The sequence below is a fragment of the Cynara cardunculus genome (assembly GCF_001531365.2).
Source record: "Cynara cardunculus var. scolymus isolate 2C chromosome LG 10, CcrdV1, whole genome shotgun sequence".
Classification (NCBI taxonomy): Eukaryota; Viridiplantae; Streptophyta; class Magnoliopsida; order Asterales; family Asteraceae; genus Cynara; species Cynara cardunculus.
The window spans coordinates 26,522,084-26,543,724 of record NC_037537.1 but is presented as its reverse complement, the minus strand read 5'-3'; the positions used below and the strand labels follow the sequence as shown (position 1 = coordinate 26,543,724).

The window sequence follows — 21,641 nt, the reverse complement described above, 5'->3', positions numbered from 1 at the left end:
TCTCATTTATCTTCAATTCAATTGCTCTAGAACTCTCGATCTCTTTATTATTTGCTCTCAGTGTAAATCGAACACATTTGTGGATTCGTTTAAATATGTTGGATTTTAAACTGTCATGCAATTTTTTTTCATCGATAGACTGTAATTAAAACCATAACTCTTATTTATTTAAATTGTATTAATATGTAAAGACCAAGTGTAATTTATATTATCGTTAAATCTTCTCTAATAAAACCAATAAAACTTTAAAATCGTTAAAATTCACAGCTCCTGTCGTATTGTATAGATACTAAAAGAAAAATGGGAAGGCATTTGGTTGATTCTTGACAAATGGATTCCAACCAGCCATGGTTTCTTTTCTTCAAATTATTCATACTTTAAATCAACCACCATATGCATATTATTTTATATATATATGTATGTATGTATATATATATATATGGACACACATATAGATACAGATTTGCCAGGTTTGCAATGCCAACTTAAAGGCTTCAAAAGTTTGGAATTTTTCCTCTTTATTGATCCAATAATTTTATGCAAATCTCATAAATGAGTTGGTAATGATGCAACCCAGATTTCCGTACATTTTCCCTTTTCTATTTTCATGGCCATTACTTTTTTTAAATCTTAGTGGAATTATTTAATACATTATATATATATATATATATATATATATATATAAAAGTGGGTAATTATACAACTCTTTACATTTGTACAACCAATACAACTCAACCTCAACCGTCCATTTAATTTGATAAATATGTGATTTCATAAAAGTTTTGATTGTTTTCTAATATAAAGTATCGATTATAATTAATGAACTCTATCCATCTTTCATAAATATTCAAATCATAATAGATAAAATCTCACAATTTCTATAAATATCTCAATTAATTGGTTTGCATTGGTTGTACAAATAGACATGATTGTATTTGAAATATATATATATATATATATATATATAGGAGCGATCAAATGAAAACCACTCCAATTTGTAAAAACCATAAAAACTACTCTCATCCATCGTTAATCTTATGAAATTTTTTCATGAAATTGTTAATCTTGTGAAATTGTTTCATATAATACTTTTTTTGATGAAGTTGTTTCATATGTGGTTATGAAATTGTTTCATATACTACTTAATGAAATTTTAATGAAACTGTTTCATGCATTTCTCTAAAATTAAAATAATGAAGATGATAATATCCATGATTAACACCCTCCACAATAAAAATGGTTAATCAATCTCTCATCATTACAAAAAAAATGAACAAAATAAAAAATTATGATTGGTTGAATGAAGTTTTCACGGTTTTTACAAATTGAGTGGTTTTTATTTGAACTCACCCCTATATATATATATAGTATATATATATATATATATATATATATATTAATGGTGTTAAAAATAAAGATGAGACGGATATATGTCATTCTAGAATGGATCTAGAATAGAATGATGGGTGGATACAAGGATACCGGTGAGATTACGGGAGAACCCTGATTAAAAATAGAACCAAATACTTCATTTAAGTCGTTAGATTGAGATAATAACCGTTTTTAAAGAAAATAATATCATCAACTATTTTTTAAATCAAAAATCGACAAAATGTAACAAAAATTGGAGTGAAACAAATGACACCAAAAAGATAATCAGTATTTATAATCTGATATCCGTTTTGATATATTTTTTTTCAGTTAATTTTCAATGGTTCTTAGGTTTTTTTTTTTCCAAAGTTTTCTCTTACGTTGTGTTCTCGAGTTTTTTTAAGAAGGAAATGAAGGGAAACGGGAAGAAAGTAGAGTCGAAAGAAAAAAATGTTGTGTTCTCGAGTTTTTTTTAAGAAAGGGGAAGGAAAATTATGTTATTTTTCTCCCAAATGTGGGAGGAAAGAGAAAAAAAAAATTATCAATTGAAAATATTTATAAAACTACACTTCTACTATCGTTTTTTTATTAACCTAAATATCCAACCTGCTATTCGAGCCGACTAATTTCAGGACGACCACCTGCTTTGCAGATAACCCGGAGTCATCGCATTTGAACCTCAGTGGCCACAAGAGGATTTTTATTCCTTCTTTGATTTGAACCTGGGACCTCCTGGGAATTTTGAACTTTGGAGCCAAGCTCAAACCAATCAGACACCACCCTTGTCGTTTACTGTCATTTGCATTACACTACAAAATAAATAAGGGTATATTTGTAAAAATGACATCTTCAATTTTATTTCTCTCCTGTTTAAGAATATGAAAACTTATTTTCTTTCATTTCCTTTCTCATCTCTCTCAAGAATACAAATAAAAAAAAAATTCTTTCTTTTCCTTTCTTTTTTCTAAAACTCAAAAACAAAGCAATGATTTTTAGTTAGCATCTCAATCAACATCATGGACTAGTAAAAGGGACATAGTAAACAACATCATCTCTGACCGAGTAAGCACTTCTTACCCAAGTAAGAAGCAGTAACCAAGTTGTAAATAGACCCTAATTCTATTTATTTATTTTTTAAAATTTAGAATTTAATTAATAATATTTTTTTAAATAATGAGGGACAAAATTTAGTGGGAAATTGATGAGAAATGACATAATAATTGTAGAGTTTAAACTTTGTTTTCCCTTTTTTGCTTTTACCTTGTATTTTCCCCAACTATATATTTCTATTATATTTTTAAAATAATAATCAAATATTTTTAATAAAACAAAAAATAAAACTACATTAATTTTTTCCTTAAAAATGTTGTATTTTAAATACGAGAAAAATAAGCATGTTATTTATAGGTCGTTTGTTTACCTCTTAATAGTTTCATTATTAGACATCTTTTAAATCGTTAAGAGGTGAATCTTGTTTGGAAAAAAAAAAGTCTTCGTCTCTTAATGGTTCTAAAATTCTCTGAATGATTTTGTATTATGGGTCTCCCTTAACTATTCAACATCCTAATTTCATTGTAAACAATTACCAAACAATTTTTTTTTTCATTTTGCACTATTTTACTGAATGGTTTTGTGCATAATCATTAAGTAGTCATATTCAGAGAGTTTTAGAACCGTTAAGAGGCAGATTTTTTTTTTACCAAACAAGATTCATCTCTTAACGATTCAAAGATTGACTTTTAATAGAACTATTAAGAGGTAAACAAATAACCCTTAATCATTCTGCAACTGGCAAACAGCCTCTTAATTTTAATTGAAAAATATAATATTCAACGAAAACTAATTTAAAAAAAATTAAAATATGTAACAATTAATCGAGACAATATGAATTTAATCATAAAAATTCAGCTGCTAGAAAAAAAAACAGTGCAACATCATATGTCACTTTCACTATGTGTCTTGTTGGTAGCACCGAAAACGGTTGCAGTTAAAAGTAAATAAATAAAACCACCAAAACACTTGTTTTTCCCAAACACGCCTTCTTTTTATTGTATTTAATTCAAAAAAAAAATCTGACATGTTCCTCTGCCAATCACACTCCACCACCTGTAAATTTACAAATAACACTAATTCCCAATAATCGAAATTTATAATTTCAGAATAAATAGCATTTTTTTTTTATCATTTTATATATTTTTTCGTATCAAAAATTTGAAAATTATCATTTCATATCAACTTCAATGTAAGATATGAAATTGTTGTGTAAAACCTCAAAGGGGAAAATGATGTAATGAAAGCATTTTCAACAGATTCTTTAAAATTAAAATAAAGAATAAAACTTTATAGTCTACATTTGATTTCAACAGATTTTTTATTTTTAAGATTTCAATATTAATTATATTAATAAAATATAATATAATTGAAATAACTTTGCATTTGACAAATAATTGGTCCAAGAATTACTACTTGCTTTTCTTTTTTGCATATTAAATTAAAAAAAATTCAGTAAATAAATAAAAAACTAAAAATAAAATTCGAAAGTCTTAAACAGAAAGAAAAAGATAAACAGACAAAAGAGAAAGTGAAGAAGAGAGAGAGAGAGAATCATAAAATAAATAAAAAAATGCGATCAGAAGAGTTTCAGGCGAAGATAAAGAGAGGCAAAGAGCAGTGGAGATGGTCTGAAATGCAAGGTCTTGAAGTTGTCTCTGAAAACCCAAATCCACCCTTGGGTTCACAACACAAACCGACTCAAACCAGAACCCAAGATATGGAAATGGAAGGAGAAAATAGTAAAAATGCAGATAAAGATAACAAGGGGAGTTCAGTTGGATTTGGAGAGCTGTTTAGATTTGCAGATAGATTAGATTATGTGTTAATGGGGATTGGTACAGTTGGTGCCTTTGTTCATGGCTGTTCTTTGCCTATTTTTCTCAGATTCTTTGCTGATCTTGTCAATTCATTTGGCTCCAATCCAAATGACACTGATAAAATGACTCAAGAAGTGTTAAGGGTACCTTGCTTTCTCTTCTTTTTCATCAAAAAAGATGATACTTTTTTGTTTAAATTCTTGCTTCTTTTTTTTTTTTTTCTGTTTTGCAGTATGCATTTTACTTTCTTGTAGTTGGAGCTGCAATATGGGCATCTTCATGGGCAGGTATTTGGGTTAAATTTTCACCTTTTTGGGACTATTTTTGAATCAATCTTGAAAAAGATTGGAAATTTGACATGGGTATATCTTATTTCGCATAGATATCATGTTTTTTTTAATCAATCTTGAAAGAGATTGGATATTTGACATGGGTATTTCTTATTTTGCAGAGATATCATGTTGGATGTGGACAGGAGAGAGGCAATCAACAAAAATGAGGATTAAATACCTAGAAGCAGCACTGAGTCAAGACATTCAGTTCTTTGACACAGAAGTCAGAACTTCAGATGTTGTATTTGCTATCAATACTGATGCTGTTATGGTTCAAGATGCCATTAGTGAAAAGGTTAAAAAGATTTGAGTTTTTGTTGTTGGATTATGTGCAGAGTTAATTTAATTAGCAGATTATATAAATAAGTGTGTGTTTTGTGTGTGGCAGTTAGGGAATTTTATACACTATATGGCAACATTTGTGTCTGGATTTGTGGTGGGATTCACGGCGGTTTGGCAACTGGCGCTGGTGACACTTGCGGTGGTGCCGCTAATAGCTATAATCGGAGCTATTCACACCACCACATTAGCTAAACTGTCTTCTAAAAGCCAACAAGCCCTTTCAGAAGCTGGAAACATCGCTGAGCAGGTGAGTTCCGTCTAAAACCCCAAGAATCAATTCAAGAAAGTAGCAATTTCCCTCTGTTTTGATCACACGAACTCTGATGAATTTGAGCTAAATTCAAGAATATTTCTGTCTGGGTCAAGAATAAAAATCCATCTTTTTTATGTTTCTCAATCTGGCTGTCCATGAAATTGAGAGAAAATCAATGAAAACAAATCTTTTTAACTTGATCGGAAAAGAAAGTTGATTTCTTCATGTTTTTACATCTGGGTGTTGTTTTCAATTTGAGCTGAATCTGTCCAAGAAATTGTTATTGATATAAAAAAGTGATCTTTTCACTCTGTGTCTTTTCTTGATCCGTCCGAAAATTCAGACGATTGCGCAAATTCGAACCGTTTTCGCCTATGTTGGTGAATCAAGGGCACTACAAGCCTACTCTGCCGCACTAAAGATCTCACAGAAACTTGGATACAAAACTGGATTTTCAAAAGGATTGGGATTAGGAGCAACTTATTTCACAGTCTTTTGTTGCTATGCACTTCTTCTATGGTATGGAGGCTATCTTGTTAGACACCATTACACGAACGGAGGACTCGCTATTTCCACGATGTTCTCAGTCATGATCGGTGGACTGTGAGTACTCTTTGTCTCTATAAAAATTTCGAACAAACTTCACTCATAATTTGTCTTCTGTTCTAACATCCGAATTCGACAGTGCTTTAGGCCAATCTGCTCCAAGTATGTCTGCATTTGCAAAAGCACAAGTAGCAGCGGCTAAAATCTTTCAAATAATCGATCATAAACCAACCGTTGATAGAAACAGTGAATCGGGGTTGGAGTTGGATTCCGTTTCAGGTCAAGTAGAATTAAAAAATGTTGACTTTTCATACCCGTCAAGACCAGATACTAAAATTCTTAACAATTTCACTTTGAGTGTTCCTGCTGGAAAAACCATTGCTTTGGTTGGAAGCAGTGGTTCTGGGAAGAGCACCGTTGTTTCCCTCATTGAAAGATTCTATGATCCCACCTCAGGTGATGACATTGTACAACTCTATATGCACACGTTATAATATCCCGATGTCGAATGGAAGCTTCTGATCAGAAGTAGTTTTGTTTGATTTCACAGGTCAAGTAATGCTTGATGGGCATGACATCAAGGGACTCAAATTGAGATGGTTAAGGCAACATATTGGTCTGGTTAGCCAAGAGCCAGCACTGTTTGCAACCACCATCAAAGAAAACATACTTTTGGGTCGGCCCGACGCATCCATGGTCGAGATTGAAGAAGCTGCACGTGTCTCAAACGCTCATTCGTTCATCATCAAATTACCCGACGCCTACGATACTCAGGTCAGTCAATTAGTCAAACACTATACCACATCAATAATCTTGGTTCACTTTATCAGAAAATGGTGTATCCTAATTGCATTTTTTTGGTAATTTTAATCTTTAAAGCCAGACCCATGTTGTTAAATCTGTGGACCCACTTGGGTAACTTTCAAGTTTTACCATTGGTGATGATGGATCTTGATTCTTGAATGGATTTGGAGGGTAGGTGGGGGCTCTCTTTAGTTAAAGCTCATTGCTTTTTGGTTGGTTCCTTCATCTTTCATTCTAAAGATGGAATGTATGCCAATTTGGTCAACAGAAAACCTAACTTTTGCTTGTAAAAGTCAAATTTGATGAGGTGAAGTTTTCTTTGGAGGGAATGCATTAATTGAAAAGCAAGAACATGGTTTTTCAGTCAACAGTCCATGTGCAGATTTTTGCAAGAAACAAGAACTTAACTGAAACAATCAGAGGATAGGGAGGACCGTATCAATACTATTATATAAGATTGAATCCCCCACATGACTGACAGTGACAAACTCAAAGATTTTTGTTTGACTAGGAACCCTTTGAGTTGACCATCACAAAGATGGAACTCCCTGCATTTTGTTGACTTTTGGGTGGCAAACATGCTCCTCCCAGTTTCCAAATTGATGTGAATCTGGATTAGGTTTTGAGGAAAATGGATAAGGGCATGGAAGAGATAACAAGTACTATGGAAATAGTCAAATAGAGTAAATGATTGTTAAAGTATATTGTGTGATAACTGTAGATTTGTAAAGTCATGTTTGACTTTAAAAGTCAAAAGAATGATTTTGGTATGAAATGAGTTACGGATTTGCAAATTTATCGTGTAGGTTGGGGAGAGAGGATTACAGTTATCAGGAGGACAGAAGCAGAGAATAGCGATAGCGAGAGCAATGCTAAAGAATCCGGCGATCTTGCTTTTGGATGAGGCCACGAGTGCTTTGGATTCGGAATCAGAAAAGTTGGTACAAGAGGCGTTAGACCGGTTCATGATCGGAAGGACTACTCTTGTGATCGCTCACCGCCTCTCCACCATACAAAAGGCGGATCTCGTGGCGGTTTTGCAGCAAGGTGGTGTTTTGGAGATCGGAACTCATGATGATCTTATTGCCAAAGGCGAAAATGGGGTCTACGCTAAGCTCATAAAGATGCAAGAAGTAGCCCATGAAACTGCAATCAACAATGCCCGAAAGAGCAGTGCACGGTACTTACTAACCTCAAGTTGACTTTTGAGGTCAAACAAACCCGTTTTCGACTCGAAAATTGACAGGAATACCTTTTAATTGTTTGAAAAAATGTCAAATATAACATTAGAAGATATTAACAAGAATTCATCTAAAACATATTTGGTGTTTTTTCGACAAGATACGTATGCGTTTTCAGTCTTTGAAAGTTATAAGTTTGACTACAAAAGTCAATCCAGTAGTAAGAGGTGTTTAAGCTGTTTTCTTATCTTTCGCTTCTTGTTTTTTAGGCCTTCTAGTGCAAGAAACTCGGTGAGTTCACCTATAATTACCCGAAACTCGTCTTATGGGAGATCGCCGTACTCTCGGAGGTTATCTGATTTCTCGACCTCGGACTTTAGCCTATCGGTTGATGGAGGATACCCGAACTATCGGCTCGAGAAGCTTCCGTTTAAGGAGCAAGCGAGCTCCTTCTGTCGGCTCGCAAAAATGAACTCTCCTGAATGGACCTACGCTTTGATAGGCTCGGTGGGTTCGGTCATTTGCGGTTCACTGAGCGCGTTTTTTGCTTACGTTCTCAGCGCTGTCCTCAGCGTGTACTACAACCAAGATCATGCATACATGATTCAAGAAATCGGGAAATACTGTTATCTGTTGATCGGGGTGTCTTCGGCTGCTCTTATTTTCAACACGTTGCAGCATTTTTTCTGGGATGTCGTTGGAGAAAACTTGACGAAAAGGGTTCGAGAGAAGATGCTGGATGCGGTTTTGAAGAATGAAATGGCATGGTTCGATCAGGAGGAGAATGAGAGCTCAAGAGTAGCAGCCAGGCTGGCTCTAGATGCGAATAATGTTCGGTCCGCAATTGGGGACCGAATTTCCGTGATCATGCAGAACTCCGCCCTCATGTTGGTTGCCTGCACCGCCGGTTTTGTTCTTCAATGGCGCCTCGCCCTGGTTCTCGTTGCCGTTTTCCCTCTGGTGGTTGCAGCAACTGTATTGCAGGTGTGTTTCTTTCCATCACAACTAAATCCGCTTTATAAGAAGCCAAATTTATTTCAACATGCTAATATACTGTTTTATAGGACCAAACAATTGTGCGTCTTATGCAAAGGTGTTAACAATTAGTTGATATAACGTTTTTGGACATTTTAACAAGTTTTTCTGTTTTTCGAACAGAAAATGTTTATGCAAGGATTTTCCGGCGATTTGGAAGGTGCACACGCCAAAGCTACGCAGCTCGCAGGGGAGGCAGTGGCGAATATGAGAACGGTGGCAGCGTTCAATTCGGAGTCGAAAATCGTAAAGCTTTTCACAGCAAGTCTTGATGTGCCACTTCGTAGATGCTTTTGGAAGGGACAGATAGCGGGGAGTGGGTTCGGGATGGCTCAGTTCTTGCTCTATGCTTCGTATGCGCTTGGCCTTTGGTACGCGTCGTGGCTCGTAAAGCATGGCATTTCCGATTTCTCCAAGACCATTCGGGTGTTCATGGTTCTCATGGTCTCAGCAAATGGTGCAGCCGAGACCCTAACTCTTGCTCCCGATTTCATCAAGGGCGGCCGAGCAATGAAGTCGGTGTTCGATCTTCTTGACCGGAAAACCGAGATCGAGCCCGATGAGCTCGACGCGATTCCTGTCCCTGACCGTCTCCGCGGTGAAGTGGAACTCAAGCACATCGACTTTTCTTACCCGTCTCGTCCTGACATCCCGGTTTTCCGTGACATCTGTCTACGAGCTCGAGCCGGAAAGACTCTTGCCCTGGTGGGCCCAAGCGGTTGCGGGAAAAGCTCGGTGATCGCACTGATACAAAGATTCTATGAGCCATCATCCGGACGTGTGACCATCGATGGAAAAGATATCCGGAAATACAACCTAAAGTCACTACGCCGCCACATCGCCGTGGTCCCACAAGAACCGTGCCTCTTCGCCACCACAATCTATGAAAACATCGCGTACGGACACGAGTCGGCAACCGAGGCCGAGATCACGGAAGCCGCCACCCTCGCAAACGCTCACAAGTTCATATCCTCATTACCAGACGGATACAAAACGTTCGTAGGGGAAAGAGGCGTGCAGCTCTCCGGAGGGCAAAAACAACGTGTGGCCATCGCAAGGGCGTTTTTGAGAAAAGCCGAGATCATGTTGCTAGACGAGGCTACGAGTGCACTAGACGCAGAGTCCGAAAAGTGCATTCAAGAGGCTCTCGAGCGTGTTTGCTCAGGAAAAACAACGATAATCGTAGCACATCGACTATCGACGATACGCAATGCACACAGCATCGCGGTCATCGATGATGGGAAAGTGGCAGAACAAGGATCACACTCGCATCTACTGAAAAACTACGTAGACGGATGTTACGCGAAGATGATTCAGTTACAGAGATTTTCACACGGGCACGAGGCCATAAAGATGGTATCAACCGGTTCGAGTTCATCAACTACGAGAGACGAACAAATATGAAAAACCGAAGATAACGAAAGTATTTTGTGTTTTATTTTTCGTTATCTTTGTGGGGTGTAACTTAAAAATGTATGTTGGTAAGCGTAGTTCACGTTATTCTACAGTAAATTTACAAAAAGAAGGGTTGTATTTACCGAAATTTAAACGAAAACGACGGGTTGAAGATGTTATCTGTAACGATTACGATTTTAACATAAAATTGATTATAAGCAACCTTGACCGACACCACTAAAAATCATGCAGAAGAGATATTTCGGAGATGACTCAGCGGTTCAATGTCTGCTCTCACAAAATACAAACTTGAACCTGTTGTTTATTAAAGAAAGGAATTGTTTGATTGGTTTTTCGTTAAATCTTGTATGAATAAAGTTGTCTGTATGAACTAATCTGTCTATATACATCTAAAATGTTTTAGTTTGAAAAGATTTTTTTCGATAGACAAAAAGAAGATGTTTTTTAATTGATAGACGTTTTTCTTTATTTTTTATATCGTTAATAGATTGATGTGAATGGTTGGAGCCCACATGCTCCACAATTTTGGGACAAAGATTAAAAAATGCCGTGTAGCTTCCAAACAAGCTTTTCACCCACTTATGTTACATTTTCCATTGCATGTTGCTTTTTCAACGACAATATTATTCCACCACTAATCATGGAAACACAATCATTCTTCATTATTTATATATTATTTCGGAATAACCTGGTATATTAATTAATAATTAGAAGGATATTCATATAATATGATAAGATACATCTTAATTTTAATATTTCATTTTTTTGTATCGATGTCATAATATAGTTTTATATGGTTTTGAGAAAACAATACTGTTTATTTTTGAATAAATTATAAAAAATTAAAAAAATATATTGATATTAACAACAAACTTACTATTAATTTTTTTTTTGTATATTTCTTTAATTCATTGTTATATTTTTAGTTTAATAATATATTTTTTTATAAAGAGAATAATTAATTATTCTGTTAGATCTCAATAATTATGTTAATTATATTTTAGATTTTTTAATTTCAAATCAAGTGTTTTAAACATATTTGTGCACGGCTGAATTACCTGCGATGCATAGAGACCGACTAGGTGTAACGAACAAAAGCATGTGTCGGTGTAATCCATAACACATGAAGAGCACGTGACAGGCACATGCATTCATGAAAACGAAAGATATGGTAGTTAAGAAAATGGACAAGGATTGGAAGTATGGGTTTCACGTGATGGTGGAAACACTGATAGCAACAAAGCATAGTTAGGCCAAGGACATGAGAAAGAGGAGGGAGGGGCTATATCTGAACCCTGTACCAATGGTGTGGTTAGGCCTAAGACATGAGTGGGGGCTGGGCTATATAATAACCCCGTATCAATGGTGGGGTTCTAGTGGTCCATAACCCTGTTGCAGTGCCGGTGCGGCGGTACCCCCGGCCCAGGAGAGTAAAGTTTTCACAACAACTATACTATTCTATAGTTAACACGACTGTACGAAAGGAAAAGCACTTGTGCTACCCAAAACCTAGCGGTTAACCATTTATATACAATCTACATCAAGAATCATCGACTTACAAAATCTTAGTTCATAGTAATATTGTAGAAAGTAGAGTATGATTCCTCGTTATTACATAAAAAGAGAAGCAAAGCCAGCTGAACAACATATGTGCAATTCACCGAGAACCAGAAAACGCTAGTTTCTGAAGGTGAGAAGTGGATAAAAGACACAATCGACTGTTGGCTTAACTGCTTATAGTTATTGTGGTATGCTGGTGTTTTGGCGTACAATGTACCCACCTGGAATTGTAAAAGATACTGCAAACACTACTGTAGCTATAAGTGCAATAACAAGTTGGGTCTTGTATCCACTTCTCAAATTTGCAAACTATTGCTTTGTGATCCATGAATGATTCATATGGTGTTAGACTAGCGCTGTTTTTCACTTCTTAGTAATAAGAAGAAATCATACTCTACTTCCTACGATACAAGTATAAAATACATGAGAATTATTAATGTCCTACGTCTCAAACTGTTTAAGAATGCAAAAGCAGGCGCACTCAAAGAAGTCTCCCTGATCAATCTCATTCCTAGTCTTCATACCAAGGGGCTTGTTTGTTAGCAGCTTAATGAGCTTAAAAGGACTCACGGCTTATTCAGTCATCTATACATGACTGTTTGGTAGTGACTTAATATATAGAAAGTGGCTTATTCAGTAAGCTTCCAGGAGGGAGCTTCATGCAGAATGCCAGGTTTTTCCAAACCTGTCCCTTCAAATTAAAAAGCACGCTTATTCCATATATGAAAAAAAACTTCTCAATCAATACGAAAATATTAATCCACGCAGACAGCTTTATCCATACAGAACATAATGGAAAATCAGCCAAACAGCCACCAAGTCTTGTATGGATAAAGCTATCTGTATAGATTGGGAAGATTTTTGTTTGGAATGATTTAAGAGAGTGTTTTTTAATTGGGAGACGCAGGTTGGGAAAAACTTGACTTCTGCATAAGGCTCCCCACCTAAAAGCTTACTGATTAAGCCACTACCAAACAGACTTGTATACCGGATAAGCTGCAAGTCCCATTCAGTCATTAAGCGGCTAAAAAACAGGCCCTAAGCCATGTGGCCTTACCAGTTACCCCTAATCAAGTTTGGTATTTACCTATGTACACGATATGGAACTGCATGCACTGTACAAATCAGAAACATACCAACGTGCAAGGAGTGACAACGATGTTTATTCCAGTTCATGAAGTCTTTATGTCAGAGACAAAAAAAAAAGAGATTAATTTTCAGAAGATTGGATAAATAGTGATCTTTCCTAGCTCTCCCTGTGTCTTATAATTGCAAAAGCATAAACATTAATAACAATATACTTCCATCCTTACCCTAATTTAACTTTCAATGACACAAGATAGATGACCTTTTTATGATCATAATATACTAATACCAAAAAGAACTCACACATATCCGGATTTAAGAAACTAGCTTCACTGACTTAAAAACAAATGATTCTTACATTGCATATGAATTTGAGAAACATTGAGTATGAATAGACACATTAACTGGGCTCACGTCGACATTAGCTTAGGCCCATTATCAGGCATGCCCATTCCAGCTGCCAGGTCCGCATCAAGTTGGGTATGCGGTGCAGGACCAGCCATTATCTTCAAGCTGCAAACAGCAAGAGAAGTTCAAGAAAAGAATGGCGTACAAGAACTAAAATATAAGAAAAAACTAATGCAGTAATACAAAAATATGAAATCATGGCGGGTAAATAAATTTTTTGAGTACGATTCCAGTATATTCGTTCAAAATTCAAGCACTGAAAAAAAGAGTAGAGTTTTACTATAACGAACAAAAAACTAATGAAAAAAGATCATCGAGAACCAAAAAATTTATTTACTTACTAGTGGAAGCCAAAATCTTACCACAATTGCTATGATCCACATTATGTCAACAATGGCATGGTCCATCAAGAATAAGGGAAGGGAGGAAACCGACAGAGAAAACCATATATTTGTACAACGAGTGTTCCTACAACTTCTATATGCATGTTTAGAAAATTTTATACGAACACTAATCATCAACGCCATTCCAGAAGTTTGCAACACGAAAATAAAGCCCGATTAGTCTACGAGTGGTACACACTAGTGGAACGCTGTGATTCGATAATATTCATAAGGTGCAAACAGAACCAAGTATCAACTCAATGCTTCTCGAGCTCTAGAATGCCATCTACAAGATTTTCGCTAATAATGCCCATTTGGAAAGTAATTAGGTTCAACCTTTAACTTCAAAGTAGATGATCGTTTTGGTTCTAGTGATTTATAATAGTTGCCACAAACAAATTTAGGAGCAAAATAGCTGATTTGATAAAGTACCAAAAAGCAACTACAAAAGAGACAACATACCGCTTCCTGTGTCGTTTCGTCTTAAAATGTTCATCTCTCACTGTCACGTTCGCAAAATACCGACTGAAATTAAGGAACATTATTTGAAATTAAGAACACAATACAAAACCCTAATCACAAAATAATTTCGAATGAAAACATGATATGATTCAATCACATACTCGCAGTGTAAACAATAGTATTGACCCATCCCAGGAAGATCTTCATCTAATGGCAAGGCCACCGTCTCGCCCTCGGTTTTTTTAAGCTCGTCATAAACCGCATCATCACGTGAGAAACACAAAGTCAAGGAAAAACACGAACAAGATAACGATAATTTGCAGTAAAAAGGAAAAGAAGTAACAAAGGATATCTTTAACGAGAAATTTATCACGACGAAAGGTTTTGTGTGAGTATCTTCTCTTCTTCACCCTTCTGTGTGGACATTTGCCTCCCATCTTACCTTCCGCAGCTGCAAATTGGGAATTTTTCTTTGAAAACCCCTAATTCCTAGGGTTTTCGATGCCAAAGGGACGAACCGTTAGCTTTTCACGCTATTTTACTCGATCGAAATTGGGCCATGAAACCCAATCCTGATATTGGGCCGACACTTGATGCCCAACGGGAAACGCCAACGATATATAGCTAGGGATTCGTGATGACCAAACTGGTCCGGCCCGGGACTGGACCGCTAAAGAACCGGCCCATCCCGGGACTAGCAAGGATCGGTTATAGGACTGAAATCTGGGACTGGTTATGGACCGGCCCGGCCCGATTTTTAAAAAATGTAGCGTTTTTTTCTTAAATGTGGTCGTTATTTTTTAAAAAACTAGCCGTTTTTGGGTTTTTTTGTATTTTTTGCTTTCTAAACATTATATACAAGTGTCTTGATGGAAGGATTTACACATACCAAGTTCTCGATTCGCGAAAAATGCAAAAAAAAAAGTCACGATTATCGGTTTCTCGCTATATTTTGTAAGCCAATATAATTTTTAATTATAATAAAACACAATTTTTAAGTGTAATTGAGTGAATGAATTACAAATTTTATAATGTATTAAAAATATATCATTAAAAAGATAAAAATAAAAAAAATTAATGGCTGGGACCAGTGGCCCATAATAGATTACAATAAAACTTGACCGAGCTCAACTTTTTCGGCTGGAATCGGGATCGGTTATTCAAATATCTCCAACCCGGCAAACCCAACCTAGATACAACTATATATAGAGTTGTCTGAAAGTGGAATAATGGTTCAAAAGGTGACTTAATAGTTCCATTAAGAGACAACATCTGAACGTTAAAAGATGAATCTTGTTTGGCATAAAAAGATCGTCTCTCAATAGTTCTAAAACCTTCTGAATGATTTTGTATCTTAAGCCTCTCTTAACCATTCAACGCCCTAATTTCATCGTAAACAATTACGAAACAATTATAATTCATTTTACACTATATCATCAGAGCCTCTTAATCATTCTACACCAAACCATTCAGCAACTGTTAAACAACACTTACTAGAACACAACCCATGTTCACCTTTTCATCATGATAAAGATATGTTCAAAGATCTAATAATCACTTTCACCTGTATCATTCATAGCATCATTAATTATTAATCATATCATTCTACAACAAAAACCAACTAGTTTTTATGATCCCACAAAAAATAAAGTTACTATCATCTCAATCCTCAACATTTACGATATAACAAGTATAATCACCGGTATATGAAGCATCAAATTCGTCGAATAACTTAACACGATACACAGATGATCTAATGCTCATGTTTCACACGAGTCTTGAGTATACCAGGAACCGACGGCTTGCCAGATGGCAAGGGGGGCCGAAACATGGAAGATATGCTCGACCCTTCACCGCCATCCGCTGAAACGTTGTTTGCCACGTCATCACGTTTTGAGAGGTTCATTGCCTTGAGAACATAGTTATCATCATGTAGCTCAAATGGGGTACTGCAAATCAGTTCAACAGTAAGAGAATGTTTGTTAGCAGCTTAATGAGACTCATGACTGTTTGGTTATGGCTAAATGATATAGAAAGTCACTTATTCATTAAGCTTCTAGGGAAAGCTTTATGCTCCAAACCTCCCTATCCCAATTAAAAAACATGCTTCTTCCATCTATGAAAAAACACTCTCAAACAAAAACCTTCTCAATCTATACTAACAGATTAATCCACACGGACAACTTTATCCATATAGGATTTGATGAAAAACCGACCACACAACCCCTAAGTTAGGCAATTTGAGTTTTGTCCCAGCAGTATCAGGTTACTGGAAAATCTTGAACGGTTCAAATCTCATCAAATGTGAAGAGTGCGTATGAGTTTTGTTGTATATAATTATACGATATTTTAAAAGAGTTCAGAAATGTGGAAATGAGAAATGGAGGCTGAACAAAAAACGTGCACTCACCTGTTGAAGTCGAAATGAACCAGTTGCATATCTTCTGAAATTTCCACTTCCACGGTCGCATGAGGTCGAGTCTACAATCATCAGATTACGAGTCATGTGTCGTACCAATAGCATGCAAAGTAAATGTAAGTCGGTATTTTGTCAACTTCTGAGCTCGTGCTCTGGTTTGTTACATATTGTAGAAAAAGCAAGAAAAGATGATTATAAACCTTGCCGAACAATCGTACCTGCACGAGTATAAAAGGCAAAGCCACTCCGCCACTTGGAGCATTTCCGGAACTGTACAACTGTTCATTCCGTTGTATCAGATTTTGAAGGCCTACATACTGTAAACGAGAAATCAAATAAGTAACGAAAACAAGGATAAAGAATTATCGTACAGAAAAGAAATATCATCATTCGAGACACATCATAAAAACGTAATCTTTCCAAGAGACCAATTAAAGATCATAATCAGTTTCAAATCATAAAAACAGTAATAATTCTCACTTGATCCTGTAGTTCTTTCAAATACGCAGCTTTCTTCTCGATTCTACTCCTTATAGCAAGACGATCCCTCTGCCACATTGAACATGGACTAATTAAAAAAGTCGTGTTGGCAAGGATTCTTCATCGATCCGCTGAAAAAATTAAAAATCTAAAGGGAAAAACTATGGGGGACTAAGAAAGATTTATAACAAGGGGTTTGTGGACCTTAATCTCTTCGATATCGTTCAAGCTAGTCCGAGGAAGACCCTTCCACTGTATTTCCTTTTTGTCTTTAGATATAATATCCATAGCCATGAGAACATTTAGCGCATCATATACCCTTCGACGAATATTCTTTTCATCGTATTGTTGCTGTGACAAAGATCCAAACATAACGACAAACTCATGTAAGTATCAATTTCTTCATATACACATATCACTAATATGTATCATATACTTCCTTCGTCCCATAAAAGTGAAACGATTCCCTTTTCATTGCAATATTTTCTTTTCTTTTCCGGGAAGTTTCCAAGTTAAAAATTAGCATTTGCCCATTTACCATCATTATAAATGAGTCCACTAAATCCCTTAACGAATATTTTTGACATGATATTTAGTCGAACGGCTGCGCTTAACTATGTGTCAAGAAAGGCTGCAATTTTTGTTAACCTGGTCGGGAGTTTGACCACCTTCGCCAGGATCTGCAAATTCAGCTACAAGTTCATCTGCAACCTGGAGTTGAACGTCAATTTTCAGTTTATCACAAATTATACGGCAACTATTTTGAAACAGATGAAATGTGGAGCTTCATGTATAGTAAGAAAATGAATTTACGGAAAAACCGCTGCTCATATTTGAAAAGGGTGTATAAACTATGTTGCATTCATGAACAGTAGATTAGCTGTAGTTTGTTCTAACAAACTTCGTATAATACGTAGCATAGAAAGCAAGCATATAAGTAAAGGGTTCATATTGTTAGGCCCCATTAGACATCCATTACATCTTTACCTATTACCGAAAACCGTTAGTAGTTATGTGTGTACTAAAGTTTTGGATCAATAAAAGAGTTGACACAAATAAGGAAAAAACATCTTGCGTCAAATTCACAGAATCATATGATATGATTTCAAGCCGGGGGGGTCTTCACAGAAACAGATGTTCTACCCTTTGGAGTGAAGGACATGTCTCCATACATCCCACCTCCACAACCACAATGGCAGAAATCCGTTGACTCTGCACGTTTACTTAAGGTGTTGAATTTCTATTATAATGTAGACCATACATTCAAGAGCACCAACGTAACATTTCTTTTAGAATTCTCTTTTCTTGAGAAGAGGGGGTTGTAATGGGAGAGACTCGTTCGTAAGAAAGATACAAAATACGAGTAAAACATATTAAAGAAACTAAAAGATCAAACAGCTGAATCCACTAACCTCGTTATAAGTGGTTCTTCCCTTGCTTTCCACTTTCTCGCACACTATGCAGTATCAAAAATCAAAATAAACATTATTTGATACAGACAAAACCCATAGAAGCATAAAAACTTCATATCTAAGATGACCATTCCAAGAAAATGAATCGTGTGCCGATGATCTCCTTGCTTACCCACGTGTCACGAACCACAAATCATATTTTGCACAGTCAGACCTTCTCTTAGTTATGGAAAACAACAAAAGAGAAGAAAAGAAAACAAACCTTTCATGCTAAACTGGCGGAGTCCTCTACCACCTTTATCCCCTCCGGTTGCACGTTGTCCTCTTTTCTTCTTTTTATTACTGTTCAAAACTACTCATCAGTTGACTACTAATTACCAAGTATGATCATCAAAAGCAAACTACATTTAACAAATTAATAAATAACATCACGTATTCGGTGTCCTTTACCAGTAACTCTAGGTCTCTAGGATCAACGCAACATTTAAATAGCATATGTTAGAGCTCCTAACCTTACTAGGAAAGGCCAAAACTGGTTACATAATAATAATAATATGAAATCACTCAAAGATTCAAGATTAGATATAGATTTGGCCACCAAAGTGAACCATATCAATATCCCATCGAAAATAAACAGAGGTTCATTCAATAGAACCCTCGGTTTAGAACCTTTTAAGACAACTGCATTCCCTAAATTAATGATGACGCTGAGCTAATCAAGTCGCCTTTTCTTCTAAAACACAACTCTTTACATCAATCAATACTTGGTCTCCTCTCGTTTTCCTAAATTAATGATGACGCTGAGCTAATCAAAAATTTCTTCCTCTTTCGTCTTTCCTTCTTTCACCCCCACATGAATTCGTAGACAAGTTACGTAGGTTGCATTCAAGTCAGGTAAAGGTGTGTATATGGATATCTAAGCTTAACCTGCTAAAGTTAGTAGCTTAAACATGAAATTGTCCGTTTAATTAACACATTTATAATTCAAGTACCTCATTTATCAGCCAAAATGTGCTGATAGAAAGGGAAAACTACTCAAAGAAATCTACTAGCTAACTTGATTTTCTTCACATGCCCAAAGATCAGTATGCTTGTTTCAGCAAAACGTCAAGGCAGCTTCATTAATTCCTTTTTTTGGAAGGGTGTCTTAGGCTGGCAAATTGTGACCGCAAGAAATCAGCCCAGATAAACTCAGTAGTCACAATTATTGTGCACGCCTCGAATCAAACCTAGGCAGATGGGATATTCCACCACATCCTCCAGAACCTTAACCACTACGTCACAACCATTGTGGTTAGCTTCATTATTCTTTCGAATAACCAAAAGAACATCACGATCAAATACCTAGTCATAAATCTTCTTCTATTTATCTAAGAAACCACCAAAACTCCAAGAAATCAAAAGAGAAATGTGAGGCTAAATTAGTAAATTCTCGGGATTTTTAAATAAAACCATGTACTCACTACAAAGTGTGAAAGTGTCACCCAAAAGGCCAACACTTACTTTTGGAATCAACCCCATTAATTATGAAGTTCTTTCTGCAAATTAAACACTTAGGCCAGTTTGTTAGCAGCTTAATGAACTCACAGCTTATTCGGTTGCTATACATGACTGTTTGGTAGTGGCTTAAATGATATAGAAACTGTCTTATTCAATAAGCTTTTAAAAGAAAGCATTATACAAAAAGCCAAGTTTTTTCTTAACCTGGCCTCCCAATTAAAAAACACTTTCCTTCCATCTAGGAAAAAAGCACCCAAAAAACAAAAACTTTGTACAACCGATTAATCCACACCGACAACTTTATCAATACAAGATTTAATGGAAAACCTACCAAACAGCCCCTTAACATTGTTTATAACCTCTTTCATCCAAAATAATAAAATTCATATCAATTTTTGAAGCTCAGAAAGCATTCAACATCCCAAATTGGAAATGTAGCATCTCATGATAAGAAATGGGCATCAAAGCTGAAATTAAATCAAAAACGCTCACCCAGCAGCCCCTTGAGATCCAGCATTATCAGTATGAATATCAAGATGATTCAGCCTCAAAAATGTGCTCTCACTAACAGGGGTACCCACCATGGGCAATTCACTCCGGGTCGAAAGAGACCCGACACTGCCACTTGTCGAAACGGATTGACCCGAACCAGTGGTGCCGCAGGACCGCGTCGCCCCACCTCCTGCTTTGGAAACAACTGATGATGGGTTTTTCTCCCCAACATCGTCTTGATTATTCGAACCCGCGGTCACCATCAAAACCCACCAAAATTCATCAACAATTTGCAAAGTGAATGGATACCCAGATGAAAATTCGACCGAAAAACGATGCGATTCGACCGAATTTTTTTAGGGATCTAGTGATGAGACACAAAATCAGTTTTAGGACATCAGCAAAAGAAACTCCCTCTTTCGCTTGCAATTTACTCTCTTCCTGAAAAGAAGAAAAAGGAAAAAGGGATGAAAAGTGGATGGTATGGTGATGATTGTGTGTGATGACGGTGATCAGAAGAGTTGCGCGTAGAGAAGAGTTTGTAGGTCGAGGAGGTGAACGGCAACGGAGGAGTCGGGAGGGAAAAACAACCAAAGGGTTTCAGGTTTGTAATTGTTTTGGACCGGAGTGGTCGGGTAAGAATCCGGGTAAAAAATATGTGTTTATTTTATTTTATTTTTTTCACCTATTTTAATTATTTAAAAATAATATATATATATATATATATTATTGTTTATTGATATATATTACTTAAAATTTAAGATTACAAGTAGAATGTGCTATTAGTACATTATATTAAAGTTTCATGTTTAAATTCGTATAACTAACTATAGATAAACATAAACAAATACATGATAATCGTTATCTAAAATATAATTAAGGTAATCATTAAATTCTAATACAATATTGAATTATTGTTTTTTAAATATATTTTTTCAATTAAAAATAAATTATTTCATTATTAAATTTTAATTAAATTATAATAAAAACTTAAATTAAGAAAAATTACATAAAATAAGAAATTTTAAATAATTAATTTAATAATAATATTGATTATTTTTAAAAAAAAATTATAATATCTTCAAATTTATATTTTATTCAAAAATAAAAACATTTTCTTTTTCTCAATACCACATAAAATAGCATTATAACATCGATAAATCCAAAATATAAGACAAAACATAAAAATCAAAATGTATACGCTGTATTGCACGAGTACTCTTCTAGTATATAGAAAAAAAAACATGTTTTTGTTCATCTGTCACATATTAAATCTTGATTTTTGAAGG

The 21,641-nt window shown here is 35.5% G+C and overlaps 3 protein-coding genes across 3 annotated transcripts; 1 reads left to right on the top strand and 2 right to left on the bottom strand.

The window, feature by feature from the left end:
- Positions 1-3,994: 3,994 nt before the first annotated feature.
- On the top strand, positions 3,995-10,351 carry LOC112519638 (ABC transporter B family member 1). Its single transcript, XM_025127853.1, has 10 exons — positions 3,995-4,384; positions 4,474-4,528; positions 4,693-4,868; positions 4,962-5,162; positions 5,512-5,771; positions 5,854-6,170; positions 6,265-6,488; positions 7,325-7,698; positions 7,969-8,683; positions 8,858-10,351. Exons 1-10 carry the CDS (start codon positions 3,995-3,997, stop codon positions 10,136-10,138), a joined length of 3,993 nt encoding a protein of 1,330 aa, XP_024983621.1. The 3' UTR covers positions 10,139-10,351.
- A 2,704-nt stretch (positions 10,352-13,055) lies between these two features.
- On the bottom strand, positions 13,056-14,562 carry LOC112519589 (zinc finger protein 593). Its single transcript, XM_025127788.1, has 4 exons — positions 14,402-14,562; positions 14,211-14,319; positions 14,050-14,112; positions 13,056-13,309 (listed from the first exon to the last, which is right to left on the bottom strand). The coding sequence occupies exons 1-4, from the start codon at positions 14,484-14,486 to the stop codon at positions 13,207-13,209; spliced, it is 360 nt and encodes a 119-aa protein (XP_024983556.1). The 5' UTR covers positions 14,487-14,562; the 3' UTR covers positions 13,056-13,206.
- Positions 14,563-15,607: 1,045 nt separating this feature from the next.
- LOC112519557 (transcription factor-like protein DPB) lies at positions 15,608-20,976 on the bottom strand. Its single transcript, XM_025127751.1, has 9 exons — positions 20,353-20,976; positions 18,623-18,702; positions 18,361-18,404; positions 17,597-17,659; positions 17,153-17,299; positions 16,949-17,017; positions 16,687-16,785; positions 16,460-16,530; positions 15,608-15,998 (listed from the first exon to the last, which is right to left on the bottom strand). Exons 1-9 carry the CDS (start codon positions 20,613-20,615, stop codon positions 15,803-15,805), a joined length of 1,032 nt encoding a protein of 343 aa, XP_024983519.1. The 5' UTR covers positions 20,616-20,976; the 3' UTR covers positions 15,608-15,802.
- Between the last annotated feature and the right edge of the window lie 665 nt (positions 20,977-21,641).